Source organism: Serinus canaria, chromosome Z (genome assembly GCF_022539315.1).
Source record: "Serinus canaria isolate serCan28SL12 chromosome Z, serCan2020, whole genome shotgun sequence".
Classification (NCBI taxonomy): Eukaryota; Metazoa; Chordata; class Aves; order Passeriformes; family Fringillidae; genus Serinus; species Serinus canaria.
In genome coordinates, this window is record NC_066343.1 from 49,754,489 (window position 1) to 49,773,660 (window position 19,172).

The 19,172-nt window shown below is 41.8% G+C and overlaps 1 protein-coding gene across 1 annotated transcript in view; it reads right to left on the reverse strand.

Moving 5' to 3' along the window:
* DMRT1 (doublesex and mab-3 related transcription factor 1) overlaps positions 1–12,127 on the reverse strand; it is a 58,204-nt gene extending 46,077 nt beyond the window's left edge. Inside the window, exons 1-2 of the mRNA XM_050986955.1 lie at positions 11,843–12,127; positions 8,580–8,754 (exon numbers count right to left, since the gene is read on the reverse strand). Of these exons, the coding sequence (XP_050842912.1) occupies positions 8,580–8,754; positions 11,843–12,127 (460 nt within the window). The remainder of the gene's footprint in view (positions 1–8,579; positions 8,755–11,842) is intronic.
* Positions 12,128–19,172: the final 7,045 nt, after the last annotated feature.

Sequence of the window (19,172 nt, forward strand, 5' to 3'; positions counted from 1 at the left end):
TTAAGTGGAAAAAAATATGGCTTTGGTAAAGAAAATACATTCAAAATCTTTGAATATAGCTTCAACTCTGTGAAGGTGGTAGGCACTATTTTAATGCTTTAGCATATGTTTGTCCACACTAAACGGAAACAACAGCATTATTTACATATCTCAATTATTAGCATGTGTGACAGCTAATGGGATCAGGACCAATAAAATCAGTGCTTCAGAAAATTAAGGGCATGAGAAACAAGGACCATTTTCAATCCTCAGTATAAAAGCTGGAAGTATGACTACTGTTTGTGAATATATACATATACATGTTATTATTCACCTTGAGATATCTGACTTGAGAAGCAAATTTACAAACGGTTAACTCTTTGTGTTCTTGCTGCCAAATCCAACACGCTGCTAAAGTGAGTAATGGAGACAAAAGTAAAACCACAATTTTTAAAAAACAGAGAAAGAAATTAAAAATTATAGGAAATTAGGGAAGAAAAACAGATTTCTGAACAATGATAGAAAACAGCCCAGACACCTGCAGGGGCAAAGAAGCAAATTCAGAGGAGGAGAAAGAAACTCAGTGTGGATTAAATTTAAAGGGATTTAAGTCATTAATGAGAGATCAAAGAAAACATTACAAGGGAGGGAAAGCTTCACAAGTGTCTGAGATAGGAGACCTTGGAGGAATTATGACTAGGTTAAAATCACTATGCCTCACACTAAAAATAATAAAGGGAGTAGGACGATGGTTGGAATTTGCTGGAGCCCAAGCTTGGTTATAAGCTATTATCATGACAGAAACCCAAAAGTTTCTACAACAGACCAACTGGAAATAACAGGAGGGCTTTTTAACTCTACCTAATATGTGATGCAAAAAATAAAAGCAGGAGTAGTGATAAAACACCGCAGACATCCAGCAGACCTGACCGAGAGAACAATAAGCACACACATGTGCATAACTTTTGTGCATGATTGCCAGTGTTGAATAGGTGCAACAACATTTGCACTCACAAAACTGGCTTCAATGCAAATGCAAACTGATCATAAAGAATGGTGTTCATGCATAACTGACAGAAATGCACAGTGGAAGTACAGTGGCTTAGCATCTGCTGAGGTTCAGCTGTGTCCATTACTATAGACATACAAATAACCAAATAGTGGCTTATCCTGTACACAATAAAAATAGTACGAATAAAGACTGGAGGAAGGAACTAAAAAACAAAAAATCAGACATCCAGTCTCACTGCAAAGGAAGTCAAATTCAGTATTTAAGTAACTATTTGCAAGCTCTTCAAGAAAACACAGGACAGATGTGTATGAACAGTGTTTGTAATTTAAGTAAAGGAGCTGTTCACAATCAAATTAAGACTAGCAGGTACTCAGACTCAGAAGAAAGTTCAGTAAACTTCAATAAAACAGAGGAATGAGAAGAAGCATATGAAAAGGCATTCCTACAAAAGAAACCTTCAAAACTGCATTATACTTCTCATGTTATTAAGTGACAAATCTACTGTAAATGGAAAATGGTTGAACAGGCTGAAACAGGAAGTTATTTGATAAATTAAGCAAATGAAAGCAGTCTTCAAGGTACAAGAAAGCATGTGAAACAAAAGAAGAAGCAAGAAATCAAATCAGTGTTCAGTTAGGGAAGCGTGCAGTACTCTTTCACTCCTCACTTATATCTTTTCTTTAAAACAAAGAGCCCCACACATTCAGAGAAGTTACAATAACTGTTTCAAGGACACAAAAAGGAACAAGAGGTTAGCTGCAGATAGTGAATAATGTGCCCATGGATAGTAAATTCTTAGAAATTCCTAGCACATTTTCTGCTTCTGCTCCATTCCTTATCTCAGTGTTCATAATTACAAATGGAAAGCACAATCTGGCACAGATAACTCTCTAAATCTGAATGCACATATGCAAATGCCACAGAAGAAGAGCTCCCAAGGCAAAAAGAACAATTGGATGTGCTGACCAGCCCTGCTACCTTAGGTGGGAAGAAAATCTGGTGCTAGGACACTGTACATGGCAAAGTCTGTCCAGCACACAACTCCACTTGACAGCTATCCTGCTCTAACCACAGATATATGTCTTTAATCTTCATGTGGTGTGAAAAAACTTGGACAGAAAGATGCTGAAAACACAGAAGGCCCTATAGTGAAGTATTTTTGAAAATGAAAAAAAAAACAAACAAACAAAAAAAAAAGGTGTACTGAATATCCTTTTGGGAAAAAAAATCTCTTCCGAAATGTGAAAGGATAGAAGTAACTGCTGAGGTTCCTGTGCTTTGCCTCAGTTTCAGGGCTGAGCAGTCTTTCTCTCTCAAAGTAAGGGAGTAGGGGTAGGTCATGACTGGTCCCTGACACCCTTTCTTTCCTGGCACACTGCAGAAACCTCTCCCCAGCCCCTGCCTCTGGTGAAGACAGCCCTAGACAATGTTCTGAATACCACTTGCACAGAACAAGAAAATCAATCTTCTCTGAGAATTTTCCAAATAGGTTTATAATTCTATTTGTTTTTACACTTCCAGTGAATCATCACACAGGACTGAAAGTCTGAAAGGAAAATAAAAACTTCTTCATTCAGACACTTTGAGAACTGCTGTTAGTTCTACCTTGTTTCACCAATACAACTGAAATACCAGCCCTTTGACCAGAGTCAGTACTTCACTGAATGGATATGTACAGCACTTCAAATATGAGCTCAGTTAAAACAGAGGCACCTACACAAATGTGCATGTGCAAAGCAGCAGGAACTAATATTGCTTGAAAAGAGGAGCAGGAAAACTGCAAGCTTTGCAAGAGAACTGGAGAACTGACTGGAAACATCTAATCAGGGATGCAGAACCCTGTAACGTTATGATTTACTTAACACAGTCAAAGAATGGCTAGAGCCAATGAATCATATAAGAGATGACAAAGCTGTAGGAGATTTCCGTCATCTACTTTAACCTGCACATTGATCAGAGTTTACCCCCATATTAATCACTAGAGATCATAATCTAACACACTCTTAAATACCTCTCCTGATTACGCTTCACTTACCCCCTTGTCCTTATGCAGGTCACTCCGTTGCTAATTGCACTACTCGTTAGGAAAAAAAGTGTCTAGTGTCTAATTTAATTTTGCCTTTTTTAGTTTCAAGCCGTTGCTCCTTGTTATGCTGTCTCAAGCACTGTAAATAATCCCTCCCCCTCCTCCACATTATTACCTCTCAAATATTTATAGACTGTTTATATCCACCCTTAGTCTCCTTTTCTACAAGCAATACATCATTTTTGTCACCCTTCCCTCTATCCTTTCAGATTTATCTATGTCCTTTTATAATGAGATGCTCAGAACTCCTCTACCATTTTCCCAAATACAGTGAACCCAAAGCAGCAGAGAGAAGCTGAAATGCCCACCCCTTCTTGTTTCACAACCAACTCCTTCATACATAACTCTGAGCGAATTTTAAAAGGAATTGAAAATTAGAAAGCCATGGCCACCACACTGCAAAGGGCATTGTTCAATGCATACTTGTATCAGTCTGGGATTAAAAAAGCCTATTCAGGATAAATTTTATCCTAAATCAAGGGTAGATTGTTCAAAGCTCCTGTAATATTTACTTAGTCCAGCTTGAAAGAGATTTAGTAACTAAAAAAACTACTATACAGGCAGACCACTCCCAGCAACTACTTCCCAAGACAATATCTAACTTGTGCTGTGGAAATCATGTCAATCCAAGAGGGCCAAGAAGATCACAAACTCTTACAAGAGACATATGCAAATGTAATTCTTTTTCTCTCATCTTAACTGCAATGAAGTGGAGAAAACCAGATATGATGACGATGATGTATTGGTTATTCACAGGTGAAGGACACAAAACTTCCCTCTTTGGTTGCTGTTACGATCCAGTAAAGACAGGTCATGTTTAACTGTACTCCTCACTTTTTAAGAGAGATTTGTTGACTCTGGGAGAAGCCAGGGGAAAGCACCAGGAAGCAATGGAAGGGGGATGGCAGAACCAGGAGGCAGCCAGCAACTAAAACTGGTAAAGAAGCAGCCATGGGTGCAGCCTGAGAATATCATCCTTAGAAAGTAGTGAGGAGACCAAGAGAAAAGCAAAGAGCAGGAGGATGGACAGATAACCACTGCAGAGCCACCAGATCTCTGAGGGCATGCAGCCATTATGTTAGTTCTGGCACAGGCAGGCAAAGCAGCTAATGCTGCCTTCTTACTGCCAGCCTTGTTGAGGCTGCTGCTTCCTGAACCATCAATCCCCTCCACCACTTGTCAATCCCCACAATGTTTGTTTAAAAAAAAAAAATCTACCATTGAGTAATAATAAGTCAAAAGATTTAAGATTTCTTTCACAGGCTCGCAAATGCTTACCAGTATTGAGGCTGACTGAACTTCAAATATAAATATGATGACTTAATGTCAATGAAAGCAATTAGAAATTTCAGAGATTCACAGAACAGTCTAGTTTGGAAACAATCTTTGGAGACCAGCTGGCTCAAACTTTACTCAAACCAGAACCAGCTTCTCAGTTGGATCATGTTGCACCATCCAGCCAAGTTCTGAGCCTTCCCAAACATGGAGACTCCAGAACCTCTCTGGAGAACCTGTTTCAACCCCCAAGCAATCTCACAGTGAAATAACCACAGCAGCTTCCACATGATCAATTGACTAAAATGAGGCTTCTTCCATGAAACTGAAATTTTGACAGCACATGACACTACACTATGAATACCGTTAAAGAGTTTTCTTTCAAAAAGAAATTTTCTCACTTTTTAAAATCAGGCTATAATTTTTTCCCATTATAAAAACTACGGTTTTTTACACTCATCACCTATGCAGCACAACAGCTGCAAGATCTGGCATCAATTTTTGACATCACAATACAGTGATCAAGAAAATAAAGGAAAAGTAAAGAAGACATGGTAGGGTTTTTGCAGATAGCTAAGGCACTGCAAGTTCAAAGGGATCTCAGTACCACCATACATCAGGCATTCTATTACCGCTGACCCCACTATGGTCTATATTTATGAGTAGATAAAACCCTTCTATTTGTCAAAGAGTTTCAAAGTGAAGACAGCAGCTACTTAGAGAAAAAAAGAATACTATTTTGTTTCTGTCAAACCTAATAAATGTAACAAAGGGAAATAACAAATACAAGCTTACTATTCACAATTGTTGAAAATGATATTTGTCAACCAGTGATACTAGGAAGGCACCTGAACGCTGCTGCCATTGCAAATATAACAGGGAAACGACCACCACAGAACACAGGACCAGGAGCTGGCATTTTGCATCACACAGTAGTCCCAAAGATCAAATATAATGAAGCAAAGGTGAAGTGCATTTTCCTTCATTCAGTATGAGCAGCTTTCTTGTTTTCAGTAAACTCTAAGGTCTTTAGTGACCTCATCTGCCTCCCCTCACGGACCCCCATGACTGCTAAATATCAAAATGGCAGACGCTCTAAATTGACACAAACCAGTAAAGAACACAGATATTATAAAATGAGAATGTCTGAAAAGCACATTCTACATGCTTCACCATAATCTTTCCTAAACTTTGCATATCTGTTAACCCAACAAGATACACCTATCCTACAGAAGGAAGGACAATTACATCAAATGCCCTAGAATAATGACTTTTGCTGTTGTGTACAATTAAATGGTCTTTTCTTTCAGCAAGCTACAACTTTTTAAGGAGAACTGCACAGGAATGACAAATTCAGTCTGTAAGACACTCTACTAATGCCCTAAGACCATGGTCTGTTCCCTTCCAACTATCCTGTAGATTCCCTGTTTGCTTTTGAGTGGGAATATACACTCCATACCATGCTTGACATGGTTCATGTTCAAACACCTGTGCTATGACCATGATAATTCATTTTTTCCCTCTTCAAAAACAGGGATGTCACAATGAGATCTAAAAAACTGCCTCAGGTATCCAGGCGTCATACTATTTCTGATCTGCTAATAAAATGGATACAGCAAGCAATGACTCTCTCTCTGGCACTATGTATGATTTGTGTGACTCCTTCACATATCACTCCTCTGCTGGAAAACAATGCTCCATGTGATGGGAGTCCGAAAGAAGAACTGCCCTCATAAGCCAAAAACCTTAGAGGAGGAATAGAATTACCGCTGTCAAAATCACCTCTTGCCCAATCTAATGTGAATCATACAAGACACACTGTATTCCCAGAAGTCACTGCTTCCCCTGGGGCTTGCAGAGAACTGCTGATTCCCCTTGCAGTGAAGGGTTTCACTTTCCCTGCTTCCTTTAATAATTACTGTAAGTTCTTGAAAAATAAGCGCCTCAGCCTACCAACCTGAGACAATGACACTTGCCCCAATGGGGTCTCTCATTCTGCTTGCAGTTTAGGGTAGTAATAAAATCATAAAACAACAACACAAGAATCCATCAAGTACCTGGTCCTGAAACAGCCCAACATCTAAAGCCAGAACTTTTGCCACATGGCAATTTTTCATCTGAAAAGAAATATGATAAAAATTAAAATATGGGGATATTTAGGCTATGTTCCTCACCAAAGCCTGTACTCAGACACCTAACAAAGCAACCCTATAGATCTGGATAAATGCACAGCACTCTCTCCAGCTTCAGAGCCAGCAGACAGTCACTGGTATAAAGCCAAGCCCCATGAGTATTTACACTGCTTTCAGCAGTTGAACCTACCAAAACTATTAGGGATGTAACTTCATTTATACAGTGTAGTCACCTCTGAGCTAAGCAGAATGTCTGTTGCTACTTCAGTGCCCAAAAGCAAAACTTGGGACCTGATTTCCTATTCATTTGCAGATGCTTCCATTTCTGGTGAACAAGGTTGACCAGAAATGCTGTCTTGACTCTTGACTTGAATCACATCTTCTTTCTGGAGATGAAGCTGTGTATTTCAAATGTTGTCACTCATAAACAGTTATTTATTTGGACACAAATAATAACAGTTAGTTATTTAGTAAAATGCTTGAGAAACAATGTATTTAAATTGCTCAAATTCCATTGTAAGAAAGATGACTGCTCTGACCAAAAACAGTGAAACAATTCAAAATACTTTAAAATTAGGCACTTTTATGTTTTCAAGTACTTTTTCAACCACGTGAATTGCCTTAAGCCTGTTTGGTCAATGCTTTTCATTAAAAGACCATTATTTAATTAAATTAACTAGTAATTATTAAAATGGGATTAATAAACTAAATACCATCATTTAAAAAACTTTAGGATCAAAGCTTATGACAGCTTTGCCTATAGTAAAATGTTTTCGTTCTTTGGCCCTTCTGTACAAGCAAGGATCTTCTTGTTCTCCTGAGTTACACACAATCTCTATATATTACTGAATATACTACTTTAATCTTTAGCCAGCTTTTTCCATGTCTACAGACAAAGCATGCAGTAATGCAAATGCGAAAGGAGTAACTGCATCAATTTAAAGGTGACACTAACATAATGAAAACAAAAAAAGCTAATAAAAAGCTATTTATTGCTTTATTAAGCAGTTCTTTTAAAAGCTTCCCAACAGAATTCCTCTACAATGCGCTGAAACTGCCTGTCTGCACTAGATCCAACAAATCCATCTGACATACTTTTAATGGCCTGCAAAACAGAATAGTGTCACTTGACAGACACACACATGCATTTTCCATTTATTAATTAATGCAAGGCATTGCCCACTTTAGAATCACCTTTCTATCTGGCAGGTATATTCACCTGTGTAACTGGCATGTGCATAGATTATTAAAAATGAATGAAACTTCCTATTCCTTTTATTTGTATTTGTTTGGTTTTTTCTGTCTATACACAAGGAATCAATTACAGCAGATCCTTTCTTATTTCTTCTAGATGTTCAATCACTGTATCTGTCAGGCATAGTTAGAAAATGGAAAAAGCAATTTGCATAGGAAAAAACATTTTACCTAGAGTCTTCCCTTGCCTAGCATATTCAAATCCCATCTTTACTTAGCCATGCTTTCACTGAATATACAGACAAATGCTGTTTCTTGTTGGTAGTTTTTTTTGGGGTTTTGTTTTGCAAGTGTTAAATGCAATACAGTAATTGTAGTAAAAGAGAAGGACTACATCACTCTTTCATAGTTCATCATACCATGCCACAAAGAACCGATGTGCCACAACGTCGAGTTTTGTAAGGCTGGCAGATCTTTGCTGCTGGGGTCAGTAACATTACCGACGTACTTGGCTTCTCTACAGTTCTGGAAAGTCTTGAATTTTGAAAAAGCTACACAGGCAGCCAAAGCCCACTTACTATGACTGTAGCAGGAGTACATGTTTTGGGAAAAAGGACAAAAGCTTCCCATAATTCTCTACTTGCAATCACACACTCTATCGAATTTTATTACAGCACCAGTCTGTGCAAAAGAAATTTTCGATTTTCAAGTAAAAGTAATCAAATAAAATATTAAAGACTGATATTGGATCCTTCCCTTCCACTAACTGTACCAAAAAGTTGTTGGGGAGAGGACTCTCCGTAACCCTGTCACTACTAAGAGGGAACGGGTGTGTAACAATGGGCATCAGCAGTGTTGGCCATGGCCTTCAGCTGTGAGCACCGCTCTCCCAGCACCTTACCTGGTGGTGTACTAGCTGCTGTCATGGTCGAGTGCATTGGGCTGCTGCTTTCCAGTGAGAGGCAAGAGTTGCCACCGCTGTTCTTCTTAACAAATGTCTCAGGGACACTGGGCAGGGGCACTGGGTGGCTAATTCCCAGCTCCTCTTCCTGAGCTTGCTGTCTTCTTAGGGCAACCTAGGAACAAAAGAGAAGACATAGGGTATGCTCTGTGATTTTGAGCACAATTTATACTGGCAGCAGCGAACGACTCAGATTCAAAGCCGGTTTTTCACTATTCATACTGTAGAGTAGTGCTGATCATACAATCACTAAGTCTGGAAAAGACCTCCAAGACCATTGAGTCCAGTTTTCAAGTAAACACCACGTCAACTAAACTACAGCACTAAATTCCAGGTCCAGTTGTTTCTTGAACACCTCCAGGGATGGTTCATGTTTTCAGTATTCTTTCTATTCTTCCTGATGTCAAACCAAACCTCCCCTGGCCTAGCTTGAGCCCATTTCCTCTCAGCCTGTCACTAGTGGCTGCCTGGAAGAAGAGGCCAACGCACAACCTCCTTTCACGCAGTTGCAGAAGGTCCCTCCTGAGCCCCCTTTCTCCAGGCTAGAGAAAGCCAGCTCTCTCAGCCACTCCTCACTTGGCTTACTCTCTAGGTCCTTCACACAATCCAGCCAACAGGCAGAGAAGTATGTAAGCAAAAACCAACTCCATTTTGTGTACAAGCACAAATGAACAAACCTATGAAATGCTGGTGACATACACATCTTCCTCCACTGAAGCCAGATTAACACGTGTTGCAGCTGACTAAACTCCCCCAACACAGCTGCTCCTGGGACAAGCACACTGTGGAAAGTGTAGTCACTACCCTCCTCTCTGCTGATACACAGCTGCTGGGGTTATGAAGTTAGTTTGCTTGCAAGGTTCTGCTGCGCCTCTTATCAATATCAAGCAGCTTTTCATGAGGGCTTGTACCTGTAATCTGCTGCTCTATCCAGGCCTGCTAGGTTCCCTGCTGCCTCTTTGCTGGAAGTGTTGTCCTTCAAGGAAATTTCAGCATACAGTACACTGTACAGAGAGAACCATTATGGAAGAAGCACGGCAAAGGCAGGGTACCATCCTGCAAGAATCTCAGCATCACACACATTGAAGAGTGCTGGGAAAGTCTGGAGAAGCTGGAGCGTCCCATTTCTTTTCTAATACTGACAGTGTTCCAAAGTCTAACTGGCACTGGCCAAGCCTATAGGCACTACACAGTCTGGACATGGGTGCAAAGAAACCATATTTATTACTTGCAGACAGCCCCTTCTGCCTCATCCGATGTAGCAGATCAATTTAACACCCATGCCATACGTGCCTGGGGAGTATATATGACACTGCTACAGGTACATACCCTGCTACTTTGTGAGGTGACTGATTTCCATCTTTACTTGAACCTCAGAAATTTGTTCCAGTTTACAGACTGGGATCATGGGTGTTACTTGCTGGAAATTCTCCTGGGTATCTGGGACAGGACTTCCCTACATTTTCATGTGCAACAGCCACACTTTTTCCTAATAAAGATTTATAATTCTGTTAGTTAGTATTAGCCCTTGCAGTAAGAAACATCCCGTACAGAAGGTGCAGACTTGCAAACACCACTGTAACTTCAACTTCACAAGCCAGTAACCTTGACCTGTAAAATTCCACCAGCATCAAGGGGCTTACTGCAGAAATATATCGAAATGGGGAAAGACAGACTTTCAATGTGTAACTCCTACGCAGATAAGGTTTAGCTAGGGAGGCTTTCAAAGCTACTTTCAAATACTAGGCAGGGAAGAGAATTCCCCCAGGAGGATCACCACCGGAGCTTGCTAGCAGGAGGCACCCACTGCCTGACAGAAGCAGCTGAGCAGCAAGATTCTGGGCCGACGGGGGCACTTTGCACAGGGACACTCTGTGCTCCCTTTCCCGAGGCAGACAGCAAAGCGATTAACGTTTATTTTTCCAAGGTTCACACCAGGCAGAGAAAGTGCATGTAACTTGGGCATAACAATTTCTGGACTGCCATACTACCAATAAGGAGGGATTGTTTAAATGAACGAAAATTTATTCCCATTGAGTTCTGAGGACGTTTTATATACCCGCACTGAATAACAAAAACAAACAAACAAAAACCCCAAACAAACAAAAACAAACAAACAAACAAAAGCAAAAAGCAGCTGGGATTTAATCTAGAGCTGCTTAGGTTTTTAAAACCCATCAGCCCGACACACATTTTATCCGGGATCACGAAGCTCTGAGCAGACAGCAATTGCAAACTGATGGGTGGGTCTGGTATCACCTTGATGCACCTCCACTGGCACCAGGAGCTCTAAAGCCTCGTCAATTATGTGCTGGCATGTGATCATTTGCACTAATGAGGGCGTGAAATGCCCCTCGCAGAGCTCAACTACTCCAGCAGCCGCTCCGCTACACACCCAGGACCCCCTTTAATAAAGTTTGCAAGATAAAGATCACAAGGGTTAATCAAGATAAAGATCACAAGAGCCCTATAATTTACAACGCCAGAACTGTGACTTCAGAGAGGAGACCCAACGAAAACGTTATTCCGACCCTGAACTGGATACCGTTTTTCTCAGCCCTCAGAATACTGAGCCCTCGTTGAGATTTAAGATGACCCACCTACACAGCTATGTGAAGAACTGCTACACACCAAATTTCGAACAACGCCGTTAAAAAAAAAACCCAAAAAGTTAGAAATGCGCTCAGCTGAAGTAACCAGCATCAGGAAACGCAGTTTGCACAGAGTCTGAAACCATCAGCACAAAATATTCTCGATAAGCAATTTGTTAGCTAGATTATTAATTTTCTAGTTAAAAGCAAGCGGGAAAACGGCCACTGAAGGTAACTGAGGTCCTGCTCCGTGCAGGTTCTACAGCCCCCCGGGAGCTGTCCACAGGGCCGGACTGTACCCGGCCCGGGGCAGCGGCGCTCGGCCGTGCCCGGCGGGTGCAGCTGACCGCTCACCGCTGCCGCTCCCCCGGCTGCAATCCTCCGCGCCTTTGGGACATCTCTCGTTTTTTATGGAAAACCAACAATTAAGTAACTTGCGAGAAATACCGCGACAAGTCTCACTAACATAGGAAGACAGCGGTGTAACTCCTGGCTCCTGTCCGGGGCGAGGCTACCCGCGGCTGCAGTCTCGCAGCGCACCGCATCTCGGCGCGGCCGCTCGGCCCCGACCCCCCCAGGGCGCGGAGCACACCCCGCTCGGACACAGCTCACCTGCGCTGCCATGACTCGCTGCCGCTCGGCGATTAGGCTGCACTTGTTGCACTGGCAGTCCCGCCACATGCAGAAGCGCTTGTGCCCCTTCAGCGGCGAGGAGTAGCCGTGGTTGCGGCAGCGGGCACACTTGGGCAGTCGCGGCCGCTTCTTCCCCGCTGCAGAGGCGCCCCTATCCGCCGGGGCGGCCGCCATGGGGGCCGCCGCCTTTCCGAAGCTGTTCGCCTTATCCCCCGGGCCCGCGACGTCCGGGGGCTTGCTGAAGGCCGGGGTGTCACTGGGCATCGCGGCAGGCGGTGGACAGCTAGGAGAGCAGTCTGCGCACTTCTGCCCCGTCCCGTCCCGCCACCCCGCTGGTTTTGGCGGGCAGCACCAGGCGGGCGTCGCCCCTCCTGCCGCGCCTCCCCCACTCCTGCTCCGGGGGGTCCGTGGCCGCTAAATCCTTGATACCCCGAGGGAGCGGCCACCCTTCCCTTCGCGCTCCTCCCTCCCCCACCGGGCCGGCCTGCGGCGGGAAAGGCGGGCCCCGTCCAGGCCGGTCGCCGTTGGATGCACGGCGCGGGCCCGGGGCGGCCTGATGGCCGGAGATGCTGCGCGGCTGGGCTCCGTCGTGCTGCCCACTGGTCCCGCACAACGGGATACGCAGGCCCCCGGTCGGGGGCTGCTCCGCGGCTGTCCTGCGGCCTCTGCCCACCCTCTGTGCCCCGCCGCGGCCAGCGCAGGCCGTGTTCATGCTGGTGATGCTGGACGAGGTCTGCGACAGCAAGGAGGAATCGATCCGGAGAGGCCATGTTTAAACCCAGTGGTCCCTGGGTTGGGCAGGTCAGGTTCGGGCAGGCAATTAACATGGCCTAGCCCAGGGTGTGACGCCCGAATAAAACACCCCAGTGGCCGCAGCTCAGCTGCTCTGTCGTGGGGTTGCTGGCGTCTTGCTGGACTCCATTCTCCCTTAACGTGTACCATGCAACGTGTATAAAGACACCTTGATCAATACCTGCGTGAGCAGGTGATACCAGCAGGTATAAGGGCGAGTGAGAGCACAGCGATAACTTGGTAGCCATCACCTCTGGAGCTGGTGTGGGTGACGGAGTGGCTGAACTCTGCAGGGGAAGACAAGCAAAGATGCTTTTTTCTTCTTTACATAGGCCGCCCTTCCAACTTGGCACTATGTGATTTATAAACACATGCAGCTCTACAGATATTATTTACAGTATTAATATTTCCTCTGTTACACCTTTAAATCTTTCTGGGCTCAACTTTAGATGACGCTATCTTCATGCTGAAATGAAACTATTAAATTACATCTCAATCTAAGATGAATGACAACTGTCAAATGAGTGACTCAACAGAGATGAAGCAGAAAGCACCTGAGATTATGTGAGGCTGATTTATAAAGATTGCATAAAGATTTCTATAACCCCAGCTTCATGACTCAGCATATCAGATGGCAGTAAGTTACAGTAGGTAGAAATTTATTTCTGCTAGAAGAAGCCAAGAAAGGCATCTCTCTCTTTGTGATCAGCTAACTCCAAGCTAATTCTGCTCAGACTGAGCCTCCATGCTGGAAACAGTGAGTGCCTATCTTAACCTGAAGAAAGCCCCAGATCCTTGCTGTTTGATGCTTTGCATTAGCTTTTAATAAATTACATTTAAAGAACTTGTTTCTTCATGGTACAACACTGGGGACATTTATGACACTTTCCATCCTCTAGAGAGATACCTCATTCAAACACTCCTGTTAAGCTCCAGTTGCAGCCAGTCAGATGGTCCACAAGCGAAGGCTGAGCACAAGCTGTGTGGGCTTGGTATGACCATCATTCAGCTCACAGAAACGGAAACTTTTCCCTTGCATCATTTTTCTGGGATTGACATTTCTGATGTCAGTATCTGTACATTTTCCCGCAAGACAGAAGAAGATGAATGTGATCTTTAGACAAACAAAATGAGGATTTGCCTTTCCATGTAGTGGTGCATATCACTAATATTTAAGGAGTAAATGTAAGCATACTTAGCTTTGGGTATCAAAATATAAAATTCCTCCCTGAATGAAACCAGTTGAGATCTTCTCAAGTCATATGGGCATTGATCAGATTCCAAAATTTTGGCTAGGAGCAAGCCTTGAATATCTAGTTTGTGAAGTTCATTGCATAGAAATTTTTTTAGGTGCTCCCCTACAAATTATCTTAAATCAATTGAAAACGCAGATTAAAAAGTAGATGAAAGGAGGCTAAATCAAAAGACCAAGAAAGGCAAAATAAAATAAACCCAACAGAGGTAGGAGAAGAAAATCAGAAATGACAGCAGGGGTGAAAAAGGAGAAAAGATAAGAGAAGGACAGCTCATAAAGCAGGCAAAAACAGATAAAGGAAAAATAATAGCAGTCACCATGTGCTTATATATCTGACTTTTCACTAGAAACTAAGTGGGACAGCTAACCTCAGAGATGAAGTACAGGATGCAAAAAATGCAAGAGTTCCAAAAAGAACATTTATTCATCACTCTTTCACATAATTAGTATTTTTACTACTGCCTTTCAGGTTAACTGCACAGATCTGTGTTATCCATAATGTTACAGAACCTACCATACAGAACAAATTATTAATGTTGTTAGTACCTCTATGGTATTTTGTGTTCTGGACGAATATCACCAAAACATCTAGATAACTGATGAATACATGTACACGAGCAGTCATTTAAAAATGAATTGCTTTAGTTTTGCTAGCTCAAGTCACACGTTGAGTATGGTTTAGCAATGTTTTTCTCCAATTTTTTTAAATGTGTGTATGGTGAGGTAGACAACACACTGCTGGATTTGTCCTCTGTGGAGTAATGAAGCAATAGGAGATGGTCATAAACTGCCATTAGTTCTAAGACAAATCATAATAAGTTCACTGCAAGTCTTAAGGAAATTTTGTCATTCATTTAATTAATGTCTGGGCATCTCTGGTTCAAGTCTGTCTAGTGATGATGTCAGTGACTTAAGATTGATGCAGTTTGCCATCACCTTTGAAAATAACTCTAATTAATATTTCTGATGAGAAAAATAACAATCAAAAACATTTTTTCTTTTCTTTTTTTCTTTTGTCTTAATAGATATATGATAGTTGTCCTTTAAAGGACCTTTTTCTTTAAAGTCCATAATGTCTGTTAGTGATGGTCTGTCCTTTGCATGCCTTTGGCTGATCCCTTGAACCTGGCAAAAATATTTTATTTGCTAATTAGATTATCATTTTGATGACAGATGTAAGCAAGACCTGATTCTACTGTCACATTTAGTATGACTCAGCAAGCCAGTGGAGAGATGGCAAATTAAAAAGGGTTTAATTCTAACACTGGTGCCTGGAAAGTTAAGAGCTCCAGTTTCCCAGAAGTCAGTGCAGTTGAATGCATTTCATTTTAGAGATCTGCTAGACCTGATTCTGTTTAATTTTTGTTTTGTGGGTTTGGGGTTTTTTTTCTGTCAGTGGGTCAAATCAGAGAGTTTTTGAGATATTTTCGACTCTGACAGATCATTTTATAGACTGTATCTCCAGGGCTGGTTGTGGATTCCTCAAAGAGCCTCAGCTGAAGGAATGGTGAGGGATAGAAGTTAAGCATGCACACTGCCAGTCTGCATTGTTTGAAAACATCAACATGTCCATAAACACACTCTGGACATTCTGAACAAAATATCAAAGACAGCCAGAGGGAGTCAAGCAAAGGAGGGAAACCATGCCAGCACATTCCTGACACTGATAAGAGCTGGGAAGCTCCTCAGTGTTGAACTTTACTGCTTGCTTGTAGCTTTGGGTGTCTGGGCTGCCCTAGAGCCATCAGCTTAACAGAGTAAACAGGTGTAGAGCTACCCTCCTCTCTACTCCTCTAGCTATGTCAGTCTGCACATGCATTTACTCATGTGTCATCAGCTGGATTTCAGCTGTTTTACTTGAGTGAGTAGTCTCCCGTGCAAGTGTATTTGCTGGAGTGACAGACATCATCACAACTAAAACACTTGAAAAGATACTTCAAGAAAAATCCAGTAGGTGGCATAAATAAGCTGTGCTTTTTTTTTTTTCCTTTCATTTGTACATGTGTGCCGTTCTCCTTCATTCATTCTTTATTTTTATCCTCCTTTAACTTACAGAGAAGCTGAAGTTTTGTCACTTGGCTCTTAAAACACAATCCCCCAGACAAAGTTTTGTATTCGAAGCAGAGGATTTTCTTGATGCTTTCTGGCTCCATATAGGTTTTTGGCTTGTTTTTTCCCCCCCACCTCTATATTTATGTTTCTAACAGTTTTTATTTTCAGGTTATATGACCTGCAGGCCTTGAACTGCCAGGACCACAACATAAGGTTTTCTTATTGGACATATATTTGAACCCAAACCTTGCCTTGAAATGCTCAGTATTTACAAGATTTTAAAGCTGGTCTTACAGTTGCTCTCTCAGACATTACTCTGATGGTATATAGAGTATTGGCACCAGGAATATTACTCCAGATCAGTCAAATCTGATGGCTTTTGCTAAAAGTCATTTCAGTCAAGCTGAATCTTTCATTCAGACTTAAGATTTTAAGTACTTCAGTCTTCCTTGGTCCAAAAATATTTCTATGGCATGGGCATTTAGGGATCTGGTGTTTCAATGTGCTGCTTGGCTCTCTTCACCTCAAACTCCTTTTTCCTTTGGGGTTGTTTTTTGGCTGGTTATTTGTTTTGTTTTATTTTATGTTGTTGTTTTGGGGGATTTTTTGTTTGTTTTGGTTTTTTGTTTGGGCTGTTTTGGGGGTTTTTTTTGGCATTTTTTTGGTTTTTTTTTTTCCCTCTGGTGCCCAGACCTTCTCTCTCACTGAGTGAAGAACTAAAATAATTTATAGTGCTGCCACCATTTGGCTATTTACTGCCTTTCCTCAGTGAGAGTAAGAAGAGTACTTGGGGTGGTGGTCCACAGCTTGCCAACAGTGAAAAAGCTGCTGTGCCTGTCTCCACTTACAAAGACCACTTGCTGGTTGTTAGCAAGGCGGAACAATCTGTCTACACTCTTCAGCATCCTCAGTTCACATTCTTTCCTCTTGGTACAAATCCATACCCACTGGGAAGATAAGGTGTAGAAGGGGACCCTTCTGCAAAGAGTCTTCTGCAAGAAGGAATGTTGGCAGGGGCCAAGGAGCAGCATCACATGTATCCCAAGGTGGAGAACAGGCCTGCCATAGCAGGTAACATGCCTTAATGGCCTCTGAAGCTGCATGTTTATTCACACTCTGCTTATCGGTATTCTCCCAATAAGCACAGGGAAAGAGAACCTTCACATCAATAACTTCCGATGAACCACAACTGAGAGGAGCCACCAGCAATGGGTGCCTAAGCAGAAATGTTTGTTTGCAAAATACACACTAATCAGAATCTTGAGTTTAATGGCCCATATGTCAGGGCTATGGTAATAATTACTTATGTAAAAATAAAGAAAACCCTGCCTGTTACAACAAACGGCTCTTCCCCTTCATGGCTGGGAACCCAGCCAATGAGATTGGCCCACACTGCTCAATAAAAACAGGTTTCAGTGGAAACAAAATTCATGTTGTTACATTATGCCAAATATAATACAAAACTAAAGCAGTTTTCAAGTTCAGTGAAACAAATACAATGGAGATATTTTAAAAATGTTTTTATGTTTATCATGTTTCCACTCTGGCTAGTTTTACTAATAATATGCATAAAGAAGGAGGGGAAATTACCGTTTTTTACACTAACACCTACATTCTTCCTTTCCTCATTTGTTCATGCAAATTGGAATAATTTCATTGCAGATGTAAAGGCTGAAGAAAAAACACTGTCAGCTCCTTGGAAATTTCAATCATTGTTAATAATTGACGTGGATAGCTATTTGAAACCATTATTAGGTCCAACGTATAAAATAGAAGTTAAAAAGTGAGTGTGGAGCAAACCACTGAACTGCTTCTTCTCAGTATTCATTGTTCATTTTAGGCACACTTGAAAATTAATTGGATCCAGTGACTTAGAACATTGAAGACTGTTGCATGACTCATTAAGCTGACATTTCTAACATTCCTAATTCACACAGTAAGAATGATAGTATCGCATAAGCCATCTATACATTTGAGCTCCTTCATCAGGGAAGGATTCCTGAAGAGAATGCCCTTACTTCTGAATATCATCATCAATTCAGCTCTAAGACATCTGTAATGGAGCTGATTTTGATAGACTGCCAGAATATGAAAAACTAAGCTCCAACGTCTTAAAAATAGGGAACACAATTAATTGCTATTTTTAAATTTATGGTCTTTAATGTTTAAATGGATACAGTTAAATTTCCACTTCACTGAGAAAACTAATTTGTATGTAAAGGGAGAAATACATCATTGCAAATTATAAAGCACTTGCTTTATTATCTATGCCTTCTCTAAATCTTCTCTTGCAAGTTTTTATTATTTTGCATTCTTGATCTTCATAAACTTGAAACTGTTGAAACTCTGTAATCCTGAAGGATGGTTACAGCTGCGGTAAAGGAAGGGGTAGGTTTTGCTATGTCAATTTACTATCCGTCCAGTTTTTTGTTATTATTATTTGTTGCTCCTAATTCTGATGCTCAGTAGAAGCAAAGTTATTGCTACAATATCTCCTTCTGATTTATTTTCATCTTTTTTCCTAAAGCCTAAATAAATATATTTTTCACATGATATACTGCTCTCAGGGGAGCATTCTATAAGACTTCCCATTAAAATCAGTGAGTGTAGCACGCATGCTTGAGAGCCAAATATTGTGCTGGTCTTTCTCCATTTCTTGCTGTTTCCTGTAGGAAGCCTTTCAGATCCACTGAGTGGGGCAGGGGTGTCAGAATTGCTTCCAGAAACAGCTGAGCTCTTCCAAATATTTTAATCAAAGTCAAATGACTGTTACTTAATCAGCCATGCTGTGAAATGATTTGATGTAAGCTGCTGACCTTTTGTGTCTCCTAGCATGGGAAAGAGGCTTTCTTCTTTGCTGTCAGCCAGCCTCTCTTCCCCTAGAGCCTCTCCCATTCCAGCCTCCAAGCCCCAGGGCCCCCAGAACAATTGGGCAGTTCAGCGGTGATCTCCAAATGCTACGGCAGTGCACTGGGTCTTTCCCCCTTCAAAGGTTTGAGTGTCCGTCCCACCTCCATGCTGGGAATTCATTTCAGAGAAAGGACTGGGGAGATCTGGGTCTCTGGAAACATATTACTATCAAGTAAAGCTTTACTTAGTGCTATCAAGGTACAGATGATCAGAGCACTTAGTTGGCTTCCTTAGGAAACAGTTTTCTTCTGTCACTTGTGTGTCGGTCAGCAGTGCTGGGGTTGGTGATCTCTGTACAAC